Raw genomic sequence first — 19,023 nt, 5'->3', positions numbered from 1 at the left:
ATGACTGGAGTCTTTCGGGTTGGCTGTGATGGAAACACAAAGAGGAAAGGAAGCTTAAGGATGCTGGCAAGAGAACTGTTGAAACAAGGAGGAGGAGGAATAAAGAGGAGAAGGCTAACAATGTGCAGAACATGAAGAATAACAGGTGAGGTAGAAAAGAGAGGTAAAGATGGTTAGATTTATGTCAGGAGATTGCATAGCTAGGAAGAGTTAACTATATGGACTTCGAAATCTCTAAAAGATTTGGGAGAAGAGGAAGAGTGTAAACCAGTAAGAAGGTGAACCAGAAGCCAGAATCCTCCAAAAATGATTGCCAGTGATAACACAGAAGAGAGAAAAAAAAAGAGGTACAATGTGGTGTAGTCATATGACCTAGGCTTCAGATGAGATCATAGGGTCAGAAATATGGAACAAGTAATAAACCACTTTTTTGTCTTTATTTTTCTTTTAACATGTATTCAGTGGAGATAATAGCTATATAAATCTTAACAGAGAAATATATGGAGGAGAAAATGTTTCTTTCCCCCACTTAGCCCCATATCCTTTGAAAGCCTTTTCAATGCATTTACATGCATACATATATAATTTTGGGGTGTTTCGACAAAAGTTGATAATGCTGTATGTTTTTTGCAGTTGGGTTTAAAAAATCTTGATCTCTTTCAATGGGTAACCCTTTAGTTCAAAACATCTCATAGTAATAGATGTGCCATTAACCATTTTTCATTGATAGATGGTCATGTTGTTTGCATTTTTTTCACTACTACAAACAATGCTGTAGTATTGTTGTACATACATTTTGTGCATATAAGGATTTCTTTACAATACTTATTAGTGAAACTGCTAAATTGAAGATTACGTCCAATTAATATTTTGATAAATTCTGTTAATTTCCCTTTTAAAAATGCTGTGCCAATTTACAATCCTGCCAACAGTATATGAGATTAGACCATTCCTCACGTCCTCGCCAGGGATAAATATTGTAATTCTTTTTGAAATTTAAGATATCACTTTCCAAGGTGGAGTAGACAAATTAGAGGCAGGTTTTCAACCAGTCAACAAAGTGATGAAGACTGCTGCTGTTGTAATGAGGAAGGCTTGAGTTCCTATGTCAGTTTTGCCACTTGCTATCTGTACTAAGTTACGGTGTTGTTAAGTTTACTTTTGGGGCGCAGAAAGATCATATTTATGGTGAGAGTTCGGTAGCATTTATCATCATAATAGAACTGGGAGCTAATAGCGGCCATTAGATAGTTCATTATGCTTCCAATTTTATCAGGAATTGGGTTGATCGCATTTAGAGTGTATTTAACAGGATCAAATTTTCCAAAAAGATAATCGAAGTACACGCTGAAAGTGTGGCAAAACATTTTAACAGGTGTCGTCCTGACAAATTGGAGATGAAGAGTGTAAGGCACTAAATCAAGTTGGGTGTTTTCAGCGTTTAGACTCTGGAGAGTTGAAATTCACCGTGTCTATGACCAGCTTATACATCATTCTCTGTAGGTATCTCGTCTGGCATTTCCGGCTGGCGGATGCCTCTTTTCTGCCAGGAGACTACAGTTGGCAAGTGACTCCTGGAAGAAAATCCGTCAGGATTCAATACGGTCCTCGTCCTCGTAGGGCACTCCAGGAACCTGCCTAGAGCAAGATGGCGCTTTTCCTAAGCACCTCTCCGGGAGAGAGATTTCCATAACGAGAGTCACGCACTTGAAGGCATCTTTGCCATTACCCAAGATGGTGAGCCGTCCAGCCTCATCGTTTCCAGGTTTCAATATGGCTCCCCGCGTCACCGAAGAGGTTAATATCAGAAACGAACTTGAACTCGCGCGGAAGTGACGCAAGCAGAAGTTGTCGCGCTTTGCATCTCCACCTCCCGTGCTCCGCCCCCGGTCTTACGTTTCGCCCCCGGTCTTACGTTTCGCCCCCGGCAGCGCGGACAGCGGAGCCAAGATGGCGGCCGAGTTGGAGTACGAGTCTGTGCTGTGTGTGAAGCCGGACGTCAGCGTCTACCGGATTCCGCCCCGGGCCTCCAACCGCGGTTACAGGTACTAACCCCGAGGCGCTGCCGCACACGCGTACTCTGTCGCAGGTGACAGCTTCCTCCTCAGCTAGCACGCTGCTCGTCCCTGCCACTACTACCTCTGTATTGTCACCTTGCTAGCCTCCCTACCTGGGTTGTCATCTCCCTGACCTCCTGCTCCATCTCCACTCTGGACTGTCATCGCCATATTTCTGCCGTGTTTTTTTTTTTGTTTTTTTTTTTTTTTTTTTTTAAATGACCACTCTGCATTATTCCACTCCGCCTCCCCCGTAACCCGCTGGGACACCCATCTGCTCCCCATCATCCACTTTCAGTCGTGCCTGCTCCATCGCCAGTCCCCTTTCATTCGCTCTTCTCTGCGTCCTTCAGCTTATCATCCTCATCCTCTCTCCAGTTCCCCTTTCCAGTTCCCCCATGCACATTTCCAGGTCACACACCTTTCCAGTTCCCCATGCACATTTATGGGTAATCGTGTTGCTTGCCACTCTCTGGATGATCTGATTTATTTTTTGTACTGTTGTCAATTTCGTCACCAACTGTCATCATCCACCATTCGGTTTTTCCTTCAGCTGTTTTACCAGTGAGCAAAGGTTATGATCATAAGCTTTACAATGGTTGTTCATTCTGTTTCTTCTCATTGTATTTTCTTGATGATTAGATAGTATTTTCTGTCTTCCTTCTCTACCTCCCTTCTTAACCTCTCCCACACCTTTTCCCTCCAAAGTTGAGGCAGCATTTTTCTCTGTAGGGCCTAACTAACCACCTTGTAATCCAATGACTGTGAGGTTCTGAGGATGCTGTAGGACATTATGTAGTTGAAAGACAGTTCACTGGGCTTCATGTTAAACAATATGAGTGTGAGCCCTTTCCAAGCTCAGTTTTCTCATCTGTAAAATAGAAAAAAAAAAAAAAAACCTGTTAGTGATGATACCTGTGCTCTCCTGATAATGTACTTAACAAGGGTTTTTGGGAGAGTAAAATTAAGTCATATAATGGATGTGAAAGAATGTAGGAAATGCAGTAAAGCAGTTATAAATACTATTTGTTCGTTTTTGTTTTTTTTTGTTTTTTTTGAGACAGAGTCTCGCTCTGTCGCCCAGGCTGGAGTGCAGTGGCCGGATCTCAGCTCACCGCAAGCTCCGCCTCCTGGGTTTACGCCATTCTCCTGCCTCAGCCTCCAGAGCAGCTGGGACTACAGGCGCCCGCCACGTCGCCCGGCTAGTTTTTTGTATTTTTTAGTAGAGACGGGGTTTCACTGGGTTAGCCAGGATGGTCTCGATCTCCTGACCTCGTGATCCGCCCGTCTCGGCCTCCCAGAGTGCTGGGATTACAGGCTTGAGCCACCGCGCCCGGCCCTTGTTCGTTTTTTTTGTTTGTTTTTTTGTTTGTTTTTTTGTTTGTTTTTGAGATGGAGTCTCGCTTTGTTGCCCAGGCTGGAGTGCAATGGCTCAGTCTCAGCTCACTACAACCTCTGCCTCCCAGGTTCGAGCGATTCTCCTGCTTCAGCTTCCTGAATAGCTGGGATTACAGGCACGCACCACCACGCTGGGCTAATTTTTGTATTTTGAGTAGAGATGGGGTTTCACCAAGTTGGCCAGGCTGGTCTTGAACTCCTGACCTTGTGATCAGCCCACCTTGGCATCCCAAAGTGCTCGGATTACAGGTGTGATACCGCACGCAGGCGTCGGGTTTTTTTTTTTTTTTTTTTTAGAGAGGTAGGGTCTCATTCTATCATCTAGGCTGGAGTGCAGTGGTGCGATCATAGCTCACTGCAGCTGCGTACTCCTGGGCACAGGGGATCCTCCTACTTCAGCCTCCCAAGTTGCTAGGGCTATAGGCATTGCCTCACCATGCCTGGCTAATTTTTAAATTTTTTTTGTGTAGACAGGATCTTGATATATTGCGCAGGCTGGTCTCGAATTCCTGGCCTCAAGTGATTCTCCTGCCACAGCCTCCCAAAATGTTGAAATTACAGGTGTGGGCCACTGCACCTGGCCAAGATACTGTTCTTATTCTTCTCTCTGACCCACATCATCATTGTGATTTTTCCTCCTGGCATTTATCATTACCTTGGCTGAAAAATTACCCTCTCCTTATGTCTATTATTTTGCTCCTTACTGGAGTTTTATTCATCATGAATTGATATTTTTATGCTTGCTGACCTGTGCACTGGGCCCTGTGGGTTGCACCTTTGGCAAAGAGGTAGCAGTTCTGTTTTTAATAAGTTTTTAGTTGGACCCCAAACTGACCCTGAGTAGAAATCAACATGCTTTTAGATGGTAGTTACAGGTACTATATGAGTCACTTAAACATCACCTTCTTTGGGAAGCCCTATGTGACCCTTCCATTCTGGTTTAGATATGCACCCTGTGTGCTTCCATAGCACCTTATTCTTTTTTGTTTTTTTTTAACTTTAAGTTCTGGGATACATGTGCAGAATGTGCAGTTTTGTTACATAGGTATGCATGTGCCATGGTGGTTTGCTGCACTTGTCAACCTGTCACCCTCGCCCCTACCCTGAGAGGCCCCAGTGCGTGTTGTTCCCCTCCCTGTGTCCATGCATTCTCATTGTTCAACTCTCACTTGTGAATGAGAACGTGTGGTGTTTGGTTTTCTGTTCCTGCATAGCACTTTGTTCTTGTCTCTATTCCAGGGCTCTTCATTTTGTATTGTAATGGATTGTTTAGTCTCCTTTTTTCTCCAGACTGGACTGTGAACAACTTGAGATCTTTTTAACTTTATATTCCCAGGGTCTAGTACCGTATCTGGTACACTTTGGGCACTCTGTAAATGTTGACTGAAAGAAGAAATCAGTAGATTACACAGAGAAACCTAATCACATAAATTGGCATTAATTGAACTGTTAAATAAGGTCAAGCTCACTACTTCCAACTTTAGGAGTTAAGGGTATGATACACATTGAAGTGGGATTATATTCTTTTTCTTCAAGTTTTTTTTTTTTTGAGATGGAGTCTCACTCTGTTGCCCAGGCTGGAGTGCAGTGGCACAATCTCAGCTCGCCACAACCTCCACCTCCCCAGTTCAAGTGATTTTCCTGCCTCAGCTTCCCAAGTAGCTGGGACTACAGGTGCACACCACCATGCCTGGCTAATTTTTGTATTTTTGGTAGAGACGGGGTTTCACTATGTTGGCCAGGCTGGTCTCAAACTCTTGACCTTGTGATCCGCCCGCTGTGGCCTCCCAAAGTGCTGGGATTACAGGCATGAGCCACTGCGCCTGGCCCACTTCAAGCTTTTTAAAACACCTTGCCTCTCTCACCCATATGCATTCTCTATCTTCACTTCCTAGTTTTCCACAACCTTTATACTTACATCAGTTAACTGCACTGAGCCATTAAAGCAGTTTCTTAATTTTCCTCTTTTTCCTGTTATACTTCTGTGTTTTTCATGCCTATTGGCTTTTTTTTTATCCTCCAAGAGACATGTTATCATCAGTCACTTTTTTAGTATAGTACATGAAGAGAGCAGAATTAAGTTTGAATAACAATATTTATTTGCTGGGTTACTTTTGGCAAATCACTTACCACTTTTGAATGTTAGTTTCTTCTTTTGTAAAAATGACTGTAACAATACTTACCTTGTAGGATCCTCTCACTTAATTTTTCTTTCTTTCTTTCTTTTTTTTTGTTGAGACAGAGTCTTGCTCTGTCACCCAGGCTGGAGTGCAGTGGTGCGATCACGGCTCACTACCATCTCTGCCTCCCAGATTCAGGCGATTCTTGTGCCTCAGCCTCCTGAATAGCTGAGATTACAGATGTGCGCCGCCATGCTCGGCTAATTTTTTGTATTTTTAGTAGAGATGGGTTTTCACCATGTTGGCCAGGCTAGTCTTGAACTCCTGGTCCTCAGGCAATGCACCTACCTCAACCTCCCGAAGTGCTGGGATTACAAGCATAAGCCACTGTGCCGGGCCCTCTAACTTAATTTTCACAAGAATGGACATGATGCCTGGCACATAATAAATGCTTGATTAATGGTAGTTTTCTTGTTGTCTGCATAATCTTTCTTGTTTACCAGAACCCACTTTATATATAAGCAGGATTTATTCTCTAGGCTGACATTAAAGGACAAACTGGCCTTTTCAAAAAGCAGGAGGAATTTTTCCTTTGAGTGACTGATAAGATTAAAGAGAATAATTGACTTTAATTCACCTAGTGTAAGCTCTTCGTTCCCGGACTTTCACTGACCAGACTTCTAGACTATGAGAAGGAAAATTGGGGTTGAGAAGAAACTTATTAGGCAGAGTGTGGTGGCTCACGCTTGTAATCCCAGGACTTTGGGAGGCCGAGGCGCACGGATCACTTGAGGTCAGTAGTTCCAGACCAGCCTGGCCAAGATGGCGAAACACCGTCTCTACAAAAATACAAAAAAATTAGCCAGGCGTGGTGGCGCCCGCCCGTAGTCCCAGCTGCTTGGGAAGCTGAGGCAGGAGAATCGCCGGAACCCGGGAGGCGGAGGTTGTAGTGAGCTGAGATCATGCCACTGCTCTCCAGCCTGGGCGACAGAGCACGACTCCGTCTCAAAACAAACAAAAAAACTTACAAATGCTTAGAAAACAGTCTGGACGCGGTGGCTCACTCCTATAATTCCAGCACTTTGGGAGGCCAAGGCGGGCAGATTACCTGAAGTCAGGAATTTGAGACCAGCCTGGCCCACATGGTGGAACCCCATCTTTGCTAAAAATACAAAAGAAATTAGCTGGGCATGGTGGCCCGGGCCTGTAATCTCAGCTACTTGGGAGGCTGAGGTAACATAATCGCTTGAACCCAGGAGGTGGAGGTTGCAGTGAGCCGAGATCGCGCCAGTGCACTCCAGCCTGGGTGGAAGAGTGAGACTCTATTACACACACACACACACACAAATAAGTAAATGGTTAGAAAACACTTCCAACCTGTAAAACTTTTTAAAAAATATTCGTCACTACCCTCTTTCCTTAGCTAAATCAGTATTAACCTCTATAATGTGTTTCAGTGTAATGAAAGAATAATGGACTTTGAAGTTAGGCATTATTACTGTGTTTTCCTTTCCATCATTTAGAGAGAGAGAGGTATGATAGGCTTTTCATGCCTACTTCACATAGCTACTATAAGGACATAATAAAATGTACATGTGGAATCTTACTGTGAATCATCATAATGATTTTTTATTAATATATATGAAGTTTTATTACTAAGGTAAATGAAAATTTGTGAGGTGAGTTTAAAGTATTGTCAGAGGACCAGCAAAATCAAGAGTTCTTTAGATTAGGTCTTGGAGTAGGAAAGGAATTAAGTCTCAAGGCTGAGGGAATCTGTTGCCACGAATAGCCATTTACTTACAGAATTTATTAAATATTGGGCACTAGATACACAAGATAAATAAGGAACTCATCCATGAAAAACACATTTAATAGGCTTGTTCCTAATTCTTTTTTTTTAGAGACAGGGTCTCACCCTGTCGCTCAGACTGGAGTGCAGTGGGGCGATCATGGCTCACTGCAACCTCAAATTCTTGGGCTCAAGCAGTCCTCCTGCCTTGGCCTCCCAAAGTGCTGGTGTTATAGGTGTGAGCCACCGTGCCTGGCTGTTCCTAATATCTTTAATAGCCCATTTACATTAGCTTTTGGTGGCATGATTATAATAAGTAATGACTCATTAAAAAAGTATAATAGATGAGGAACTTTAGAGCTCTGTAATCTGGATCAGATTTAGGTACTTGAGAGTCTTTGAGGGCAGGGAATCAAGAGCGAAGAGAATGGGAAGGATTTATTTTACAGATCCTGTTCAAAACCTGTGCTAATTTTCACTTTCATTTTCTTCCTTTCAGCTTTTTACCTCTCATCTTGTTAAACTCATTCTTGTTCATATATACCTTATTGTTGCTTTTCTTGCCTTTAAGTATTAGTCATTGGTTTCCTAAAAGAGGAATTATTAATAACTTTTACTTTGCTAATCTCTTTTCCATACTCCTGGCAAAACAAATCACAAATACAATGTTTTGTAAAATTCATCATAAATAATCTTAGTTGTTGTTCAAGTTGATGATAACACATTTTATAAATTTCTAATGTTTTCATGGATGTTTGTATCTCCAGCCCAGATGTCTTTCTTGAACTCATCTCATATATTTTACTGCCTACTCTACATCTCTTGAAAATCTACGAGACATCTCAAACTCAGCATATTTAAAACTGAATCCCTGATCCTTCTTCTTAGACGTGTTCCACCTCATCTCAATAACTGGAAACTCCTTTGCTCAGGCTAAACACCTTGGAGTTGTCCTTGACTTCTCTTTGTGTCCTCTATCCCATATCTAATCCATGAGAAAATGCTACTGCTTGTACCCTAAATATATCCAGAATCTAGCCACTTCTGCTACCATTGTGACTTTTCTAGATTACTGCAGTAGTCTCTTAGCTAATCCCACTGCTTCAGTCCTCTTATCCCTACAGCTTTTCTCCAGACAGCAGATGTAGTAATCTTTTTAGAATATAAGGGAGATCATGTCACACCTCTGCTTAAAATTTGTAGTAGCTCTTTTTTCACTCAGAGTGAAAGCTAAAGTTGTTCCTATGGCCCACAAGGCCCTGCGTGATCTGGCCCTCTGTTACCTCTCCTACCTTGTCTCTTACTCTGTTCTAACCGCAATGGCTTCCTTGCTGTCTCTCAAACATGCCAGGCATGCCCTACCTTAGCACAGTTGGGCTAGCTGTTCCCTATGTCTAGAATGCTTTTCCCCCTAGATATCTGTATGGGTAACTCACTTGCTTCACATTTTAGTTCACATTTCACCTTAATGAGACCTACCCCAACCACCCTCTTGAATGCTACAACCTGTTCATTCTCCCACTGTCTTCTCAATCTTCCTAATTTGCCTCTACATTTTCTTTTTACCTTAGAACTTACCACTTTCTAAGATACTAATTATGCTGTTTATTTTGTTTCTTTTTTATATTCTATCTTCTATTAAAATGTAAGCCTCATGAGGGTAGGAATCTTTGTTTTGGTTGCTGTTGTATCCCAAGCATCTAGAACAGTGGTGCCTCTGTCTTAATAAGTATTGTATAAATATTGATTGAATTCAGTGAAAGATAGTATATTTAGTGATTTGGGAGGGCTCCCATTATCTAGGATATTTAATTTAGTAGACTTTGTTGTTATCTGATTAGTAAAGCATTGTTATCTAGTATAGCATCTGTAGTTTGAAAATAGCATTGTTATGAGAAATTTTATTTATTTATTTATATGAGACCAAGTCTTGTTGTGTCACCCAGGCTGGAGTGCAGCGGCATAATCTCGGCTCACCGCAACTTCCACCTCCCAGGTTCAGTTGGTTCTGCCTCAGCCTCCCGAGGGATTACAGGTGCACACCACCATACCCAGCTAATTTTTGTATTTTTAGAAGATGGGGTTTCACCATGTTGGCCAGGCTGGTCTCAAACTCCTGACTTAAGTGATCCATCCACCTTGGCCTCCCAAAGTGCTGGGATTACAAACTTGAGCCACCACGCTCAGCCAGAATTTTATTTTTTATTGCTTTTATTCGTGCTTTTACATCTTTTTAATGATGCTTATTGGACTCCAAAGTCCTCAAGTAGTAGCATTGTCTTTTACTTGCTTTGGACTATATGTAACATGAGGCATCTAAATATATCATGAATTATTCTTGTTGATTAATAGGTAGAAAGAATAGGTAATCCAGGACAGGGAAATAGAAATACAGTAAAAGATTCTGGGTAGGCTTTAGTAAATTAAGGACATGTGCCTGAGCCTTCCTCTTTTCCTCTCCTAGGGCATCTGACTGGAAATTAGACCAGCCGGATTGGACTGGTCGCCTCCGAATCACTTCAAAAGGGAAGATTGCCTATATCAAACTCGAGGATAAAGTTTCAGGTAATCTTCACTGGTGACCCTCTAATATTAAGGATATTAATTTGGTGTGCTTTTATAAGTACCTTCAATTTGGGGACTGGAATGGAAATACTTGTTAATTGGAGTTCTGGATTTTGGCTTCCTTTGCTCAAAAAAGTCTTTCTCTTATCTGTCAGGGGAGCTTTTTGCTCAGGCTCCAGTAGAACAATATCCTGGTATTGCTGTGGAGACAGTGACAGATTCCAGCCGCTACTTTGTAATCCGGATCCAGGATGGTACTGGTAAGAGAACTGGGATTGTGAATGGAATGAAGTCAGGAAAACAGGTGAATGCATGGCCATGAAAAGTGTGTCCAATTGCATTTATCTTTCTTTGGTTTACTTCATTTTTTCCTTCCCTTTCTCTAAAGTTACTATAGTTGCTAAAGGAAAAGTATTAACGTGTTATTTGTAATAGATATGAGCACAAGTTCAAGATGTGGTAATTCATATGTAGACTTAAATAAATCAAAACGCCACATCTAACAAAAGAATTAACACATTTTGCACTTTGGGAGGCCAAGGCGGGTGGATCACTTGAGGTCAGGAGTTGGAGGCCAGCCTGACCAATATGATGAAACCCCGCCTCTACTAAAAATACAGAAATGGCCGGGCGCGGTGGCTCAAGCCTGTAATCCCAGCACTTTGGGAGGCCGAGACGGGCGGATCACAAGGTCAGGAGATCGAGACCATCCTGGCTAACCCGGTGAAACCCCGTCTCTACTAAAAAATACAAAAACCTAGCTGGGCGAGGTGGCGGGCGTCTGTAGTCCCAGCTACTCGGGAGGCTGAGGCAAGAGAATGGCGTGAACCCGGGAGGCGGAGCTTGCAGTGAGCTGAGATCCGGCCACTGCACTCCAGCCTGGGCGACAAAGCGAGACTCTGTCTCAACAAAAAAAAAAAAAAAAACAAAAAAATACAGAAATTAGCTGGGCGTGGTGGTGCGTGCCTGTAATCCTAGCTACTCGGGAGGCTGAGACAGGAGAATTGCTTGAATCCGGGAAGCAGAGGTTTCAGTGAGCTGAGATCATGCCATTGCACTCCAGCCTGGGCGACAAGAGCAAAATTCCATCTCAAAAAAAAAGAAGAATGAACACTTTTTGACCGTTTATTGTTTGTGGTAGTTTTTGGTGGGGCAAAACTTGAATCATATTATGTGTGGGGCAGTTATTCTCACTGTTTTCTCCATGGTCTATAACAAAGATTGGCAAACAGACAAATAATAAATATTTTAGGTTTTGCAGGTCAAGTGGCCTCTGTTGCAACTACTCAGTTTTGCTGTTGCAGTGTGAAAGCACTGTAAAAATAAATAAACACGTTGATATTGACTATGTTCCAATGAAACTTTTTCTAGAAAACCAAGCTATGGCAGGATAAAGCATGTGGACTCTATGTAGTTTATCAACTCTTGGTCTGTGAGAAGATGTTTCACAGTCAGACTTTGTCTAGTTAGGGTGACTGTTATATTTTCATTGGGCAGAATTTGCCATAGAGCAGCAGTCCTCAACCTTTTTGGCACCAGGGACCCATTTTGTGGAAGACAGTTTTCCACAGACCGGCATTAGGGGATGGTTTCAGGATGATTCAAGTACATCATGTTTATTGTACACTTTATTTCTATTATTACATTGTAATGTATAATGAAATAAGTATACAACTCACTATAATGTAGAATCAGTGGGAGCCTTGAGCTTGTTTTCCTGCCACTAGACGGGGGAGATGGGAGACCCCCATCTAGGGGTGATGGGAGATAGTGACAGATCATCAGGCAGCAGATTCTCATAGGGAGCACATAACCTAGATCCCTCACATGTGCAGTTCACAGTAGGGTTCACACCCCTCTGAGAATCTGATGCTGCCACTGATCTGACAGGAGGCAGAGCTCAGGTGGTAATGCAAGCAACGGGGAGTGGCTGTAAATACAATGGAGCTTTGCTCTCTTGTGTGCAACTCACCTCCTGCTGTATGGCCTGGTTTCTAACAGGCCACGGACTGGTCCCAGGGGCTGGGGACTCTTGCCATAGAAGATACTTCCTATTCGAGTCTTCCTACCTTTTCACAGGGCGCAGTGCTTTCATTGGCATTGGCTTCACAGATCGGGGAGATGCCTTCGACTTTAACGTCTCCTTGCAGGATCACTTCAAGTGAGTGAAGCTTGTCCTTAGTTCCCCGGTTGAATGCTTATAGGCATGCTGCTTCTCACATGAATGGGCAGTGGCTCTTTTCCTCCTGGTTTCTTTATTTCTTAAACTGTTTCATCATGATTATAAATCTCCCCATTCGCTTTTGTTTCCTTCGGTCATCTTTGCATCTATTCTATGTTTCCTTTCCTTATAGCCTGCAGTATGTTTTAGATCCCTTGTGCAGTAGTCTGAAATGATGCTCTGTCGAATTTGCCCCGTCTTTTTTCTTTTTTTTTTTTAAACTTTTAATTAAAAAGTAAACTTTAATGTCGAAAATGCAAACTTGGGGAAGGCAGAAAGGTGACACACAAGGCTGTCACTTCACACTTGGAAGGTTGCACAGCAGCTGGGCAGAGGTGCTCCTCACTTCCCAGATGGGGCGGCGGTCGGGCAGAGGCGCTCCTCACTTCCCAGATGGGGCGGCGGTCGGGCAGAGGCGCTCCTCACTTCCCAGACAGTGGGCAGCTGGACAGAGGCACTCCTCACATCCCAGACGGGGCGGTGGCTGGGCAGAGGTGCTCCTCACTTTCCAGACAGGAATTTGCCCCGTCTTTTAGGTGGTAGAGGGAGGTCTACAGTAACAACAGGGCTTTATGTGGGGAGTTGTGTGCCACTCTTGTTACCTTATGTAGCTGACGTGTTTTTGACTTTTGCAGTATTTCTTTAGCCTGCTTGATTTTGTTGCCGCTGTGGTTGACAGCACTATGCACAGTCAGCTTCCTACCTCAAGAGCAAGCATATCCTTTTCTGCCTCAGGACTCTTTGAAGTTGTAGAAGGCTAAGAGCAAGGTTTAACTTGGAAAGATTAAGAAACTAACGCCCCCTCAGGAGCAGCCCGCAACTGTGGGGAATGGGAATTGGTGGCTAAATGCCATTCTTTTGGAAGGGGCAAGTCTGATATGTATTCTGTGAGATTTCTCAGAGGGCCCCCAGTGGGATTGAACTCCAGTTGTTTTCTTTCTTGGCTTTTTTCCTTTCTTTTCTCACTCTTTTTTATCTCTCACTGTGCTTTCTGGAATCCCATTTCATAAAAGTAAATACACCCAAATTTGTATGTCAGACTCTGCTTTCAGGAAATCTCAAACTAAGATAACTTGCTCTGTTCCCAAAGGTGGGTAAAGCAGGAATCTGAGATTTCCAAGGAATCTCAAGAAATGGATGCTCGACCTAAGTTGGATCTGGGCTTCAAGGAAGGACAAACCATCAAGTTGAGTATCGGGGTGAGTATGGTTTTGAAAAATTTTGTTTTCCTGTGCTTCCATAAGCCTATCACATCTTTCTCTTGCTCTCCTTTTTTTCTTTTGTAGAACATTACAACCAAGAAAGGAGGTGCTTCTAAGCCCAGGACTGCAAGGGGTGGGGGCCTGAGCTTACTCCCACCCCCGCCAGGAGGCAAAGTCACTATTCCCCCACCGTCCTCCTCAGTTGCCATCAGCAATCATGTCACCCCACCACCCATTCCGAAATCTAACCATGGAGGCAGTGATGCAGGTAAATCTGATACTTCTAATTTTGAGAAATCCAATCTTATATTTTAATTAAGTAACACCTGTTTGTCAAGGAGAGTTAATGTTTTTGCTATGAAATAGCTCATGGTACTGACAAGGTGATTCTGGCAGCTTCTAGCAAGGAATCAAAGCTTTTCTGTAAACTAAGAGTCGTAGTATCTCGTCGGTTCTTTGGCAGAAAATATATGCTTATTAAAAAGACAATTTCCTTCACTTTTTTCTTGGTTAGATGTTTATAAGCTTTTGAGTCAGATGGACCAAGATTTTGGTCATGGCTCTGCTACTTTATATTTGAATGTGCTTGGTAAACATTACTTCAGTTTTTTGAGTCTCAATTTCCTTATCTACAAACTGGAGATGTAAAACCATCCCTGTGGGGACCTTGGCTCACGCCTGTAATCCCAGCACTTTGGGAGGCTGAGATGGGTGGATTGCTTGAGCTTAGGAGTTTGAGATCAGCCTGGGCAACATGACGAAACCCCATCTCTGCAAAAAAATACAAACATTAGTTGGATGTGGTGGTGCACGCCTGTAGAACCAGCTATTTGGGAGGCTGAGGTGGGAGGATGGCTTGAGCCTGGGAGGTTGCAGTGAACCATTATTGCGCCACTGTATTCCAGCCTGGGTGACAGAGTGAGACTTTGTCTCATAAAAAACAAACAAACAAACAAACATAAATAAATAAATAAATAGATAGATAGATAAAATAAAAAAATTACCATCCCAATGTCGTGAGGGGCTAAATGATTTGACAGCACCTAGCATAGCACTTGGAACATGGTAGCCATTTAGTAAATGTTATTTCTTAAACCTTCCCATTTCTTCACAAGAGCAATTGGGAGAAAAGGAGATTTGTCCATACATTTTCATTCTTTTTTTCTGTCTGGTGGGAGAAAGAATAAATATAGTTACATCTTCTCATTTGAAATGTGAGAGCGTTGGAACTGAGAAAAGAAATTTTCTAAGATTAGGGAACTATGTCTTAGAATCTGAGAATTTTAACTTAATGTATTGGACAATGCAGATAATTGGTTGAATTGATTACTAAGGCTAAGCTTTCTCTTCCTGGAATTTTTGAGGTGAAAATGTTACAGCCTGCTTCTTTTGGTAAGTGTTGCCAGAAGGCACTGGGGATAGTATCTAAGATTTTTTTTAATTAAATTATTATTTTGAGATAATTGTAGATTAACATGCAGTTGTAAGAAATAATATGAAGAGATCCTGTTTACCCTTTTCCCAGTTTCGCTCAATTGGTAATATTTTGTGAAACTATTGTCAATTATCACAAATCAAAAATTGACATTATACCACTTTCTCATCTTACTCAGCTTAAACCATTTTACATGTTCTTATCTGTGTATATTTGTGTGGATCTGTATATTTAGTTCTATGCAGGTTTTTTTGTTTGTTTTTTTATTTTTTGAGACAGGGTCTTGCACTGTTGCTCAGGCTAGTGGTGCAGTCATAGCTCACTGCAGCCTCAAACTCTTGAGCTCAAGAGATCCTTCTGCGTCAGCCTCCCAAACATCTGGGACTACAGGTGCACACTGCCACACCAAGCTAATTTTTAAATTTTTTGTAACAACAGAGTCTCACTATGTTGCCCAGGCTGGCCTCAAACTTCTGGGCTTCAGTGATCCTGCCTTGGCCCCCCAAAATGCTGGGATTACAGGTGTGAGCCAGTGCATCTGGCTAGTTCTTTGCAGTTTTGTCGTGTGTAGGTTCATGGATCCACCATCATTTCAGGCTATAGAACAGTTTAATCACTACAAAGATCCCCTGTGTCAACCTTACACAACCACACCCATCTCCCTCTCATCCTTTCTTCCCCCATTCCTAACGCTTGACAATCACCAGTCTATTCTCCATCTTTATAATTTTGTCACTTCAGGAATGTTCTGTGAAAGGAATCATACAGCATGTAACCTTTGGGACGGGCTTTTCCCACTCAGCATAATTCCCTTGAGATTCATTCAAGTTGTGTATATCAATAGTCTGTTCCTTTTTATTGCTGAGTAGTATTCCATGGTATGGATATACCAGTGTGAGTAACTATTGCCCAAGGAATGACATCTAGGTTGTTTACAGTTTTTGACCATTATGAGTAAAGCCGCCGTGGCATTTGTGTACAGATTTTTTGTGTGAACATAAATTCTCATTTCCTAGATTTTGATGATGTTTTTCTTTTTTCTTTTCTTACCTTGTGTTTAGATATCCTTTTAGATTTGGATTCTCCTGCTCCCGTCACGACACCAGCACCAACTCCAGTTTCTGCAAGCAATGACTTGTGGGGGGACTTCAGCACTGCATCCAGGTGATGGACGCAGGGAAACTAGCGCACTCTCAATCAGGGTGTAGAAGATAGGTGCAGTCAATTGAAATTTTTGATCTGGAGAAGCAATGGATATGCAGGTCACATAGAGTCTTTTGGAGGAGTTATAGTGAAGGAAATATAGTAGTGCTGGGAATGGTGGGACAAGAAAACTGTAGGATGAGGTTTGAATGGGATCTTTCAGGCCTTGGTAAGTAGAATTGCCATGAAGTGTAGTTTTGGAAATTCTAGGCAGTGATTTCTTAGAAACTATTAAGTAAAGAATGGAGTTGTTATCCTAATATGATGTCTTTGACTTTCTCTATTCTCCTGTCTTGCAGCTCTGTTCCAAACCAGGCACCACAGCCATCCAACTGGGTCCAGTTCTGAATGGCATTGGCAGGACATTAAGGACAGACTTGAGGAATAAAAAAGACCTTGAGGGCACCAATCTGTGAGGGAAGTTAGGAACCCATTTCCTCCCCAGAACCAAAATGACTGGACAATCTTTTTCATAGCTTCTCCATTACATTCAAGCTGGTTTATGTCACTCCCCTGTGTTGTTACTTGTGCAGCCAAGAAAGTATCTGTTATCTCCTGCTTAGTACCAAGGTAGGAGACTAGTGGATCTTATCATAGTCTTGGCTGACCATGCAGGGCTCAAAAGGCCAGCGTCTGTTTGAGGGGGAATGACCTCTAACATCTGTAAAATTTGTCTCATCTTTTAAATTCTTTAACTTATTTCAAAATCATCTCATGACCCTTGTGTGCCTCTTTGTGAAGCCCTATTTGGCAATTTCAGGGGAGTCAAAAACCTTGCAACTTCCTTCTCCACTAACCCAGGACTAAAAATGGACAGGCTGACCTCAGTGTTTACAAATTCAGAATTTTGATAGGGGTAGATATGGAGAAAGGCCTATTTCCTGGGTCTCTGCTGTGTAGCCTCCTTCAGGCTTATTGTACTCAGTGAACATCCAGTGCTGGGTGCAGCTCCATCGCCCTCTTGTGTGTTTACATGTTTCTTTCTATGATAAGAGGGTTGTGTTGGTGGCACCTCCACTATTCTTTTCTGTTTGTTGAATTTGAATTGTGTAACATCTTTGACCAGTGGGTGTCTCTGTAATGAAGGAGGTTCAAGAGGCTGTGCTTTCCAAGTGATAGTCTATAGGAGTGTTTAATTTCTTGCAGCTCCATCTGGTTGCTGCATTTGAAGCATGGCATTAATTTGTATTTGCCCTGTTATTTGACCTAAAGTTGAAGGGTTTAGAGTTTTTAACCTGATCTGTAGAGCAGAGAGGTTGAAAACACTTAACTTTTGTTTAGTACCCTCATTGCCTTGCTGCCTGGGTATCTGGCCCCTTTCCATAAACATTTCTTTTCAGTTCATGTAGTTCTTTAACAGAAAGCTGCTATTATGTATATTGTCATTTGTGAAGGAAGTTGGAGAGTCACAGCTTTACTGTGACAGGTTTTGCCCAAGGCTTTGATACCTGTCACCCAGGGTATCTTAAAAGCAAGTTGTTGTCCCACTACTTTCCTTTCCCTCTGCCCTGCCATTCCTTTTACAATGCTGTGAAAAAAGTTGTGCTTCTTAGGTGAGTGGGTACTTTCTGTTTTGTTTCTCAATGAGCAATTTTGAGGATGAAATGGGAAGATATAATTGCTTCCCTTTTGCACCTATTTGGGTATGTACACTCTGGCAGAAGGGAGTCCTTAGGTTTAGTTTCAAAATATATTACTTTCCTGGATTCCCTTCTTAACTTTTTCTGACTTGGGTCCATTTTCTTTTCATTGCCTCCTTTTCCAGGCAGCTCTATTCTTGCAGAGCCATGGCAGGACATATTAAAATTCCAATAGAGAACACTAAAAGGAAAGTCTGTAGAATCACTAGTGACTAAATACTGGGAACCTATTTTCTCAATCTTCCTCCATGTTGTGTTCTTTGTATTCTCAAGATGATAATATATTATGTATTTGAATTCCTGAAAAATGGAAAATGTTTAAGATATATGTATATAAAGCATATGCTGTATTGGTGCAATAATGGTAATTAAAAATATGAAAAAAGTGTCTCTTTTATCTTTTAATTTGCTTATTTGATTACCTTTTAAATTGAATCGACCAAACATAAATGGACCAGTAGGTAATAAAGGATATTTATATCACTGTTTATTAAGAAATAAGGCTTTTAAGAAGTTGAGACTAGAGCTTTGTGCTCATGGTCCTAAAATGACAGAGCACTCTGTGTAATCAATTAATATTCATTATTTATTTTCTGGTGCAGTTAATTTGCTTCCAATTATCTTCATGATCTAGGCCACTTCTTATATCTTAACTGTAATCAGCAGAAATGACAGGGATCAGTGTAAGAGAAAGAACTAAGGTCAGAGCCACAGACTTTGGAAACCAGAAAAGATCTTGGGAGTTCTTGTTCAGTGATTGTTACAGGAGATAAATTAGCTAGATGTGGTGGTTTACTTCTGTAATTCCAGCACTTTGAGAGGCCAAGGTGGGAAGATTGGTTGAAGCCAGTTCAAGACCAGCCTGGGCAATATAGCGAGATCTCATCTCTACAAAAAATATAAAAATTAGCTGGACATGGCAGCAGGTGCCTGTAGTGCTAGCTACTTGGGAGGTTGAGGTGGGAGGATCACTTGAGCCTGGGAGGACGAGGCTGCAGTGAGCTGTGATTGTACCACGGTACTCTAGCCTCGGTGATAAAATGAACTTTCTCAAAAAAAAAAAAAAACAAAACCAAAAAAAAAAAAAGCAAAAACATGAATCAAGGCTGGGCACAGTGGCTTATACCTATAATCCCGCACTTTGGGAGGCTGAGGCGGGTGGATCACCAGAGGTCAGGAGTTTGAGACCAGCCTGGCCAACATGGTGAAACCCTGTCTCTACTACAAATATAAAAATTAGCTGGGCGTAGTGGTGGGTGCCTGTAATCCCAGCTACTCTAGAGGCTGAGGCAGGAGAGTCACTTGAACCTGGGAGGCAGAGGTTACAGTGGGTGAGACTGCACCACTGCACTCCAGCCTGGGTGACAGTGAGACTCCATCTCAAAGAAAC

The 19,023-nt window shown here is 42.2% G+C and overlaps 1 protein-coding gene across 1 annotated transcript; it reads left to right on the top strand.

Annotated features, from left to right (window-relative positions):
• Positions 1-1,068: 1,068 nt before the first annotated feature.
• Positions 1,069-18,023, top strand: NECAP1 (NECAP endocytosis associated 1). Its single transcript, XM_025401654.1, has 8 exons — positions 1,069-2,045; positions 9,832-9,932; positions 10,088-10,192; positions 12,012-12,093; positions 13,244-13,352; positions 13,440-13,623; positions 15,852-15,954; positions 16,293-18,023. Exons 1-8 carry the CDS (start codon positions 1,951-1,953, stop codon positions 16,339-16,341), a joined length of 828 nt encoding a protein of 275 aa, XP_025257439.1. The 5' UTR covers positions 1,069-1,950; the 3' UTR covers positions 16,342-18,023.
• The last annotated feature ends 1,000 nt before the right edge of the window (positions 18,024-19,023 follow it).

The sequence above is a fragment of the Theropithecus gelada genome, chromosome 11 (assembly GCF_003255815.1).
Source record: "Theropithecus gelada isolate Dixy chromosome 11, Tgel_1.0, whole genome shotgun sequence".
NCBI classification, from domain to species: domain Eukaryota; kingdom Metazoa; phylum Chordata; class Mammalia; order Primates; family Cercopithecidae; genus Theropithecus; species Theropithecus gelada.
The sequence above is the reverse complement of the archived record's forward strand: the minus strand, read 5'-3'. Positions and strand labels throughout refer to the sequence as shown.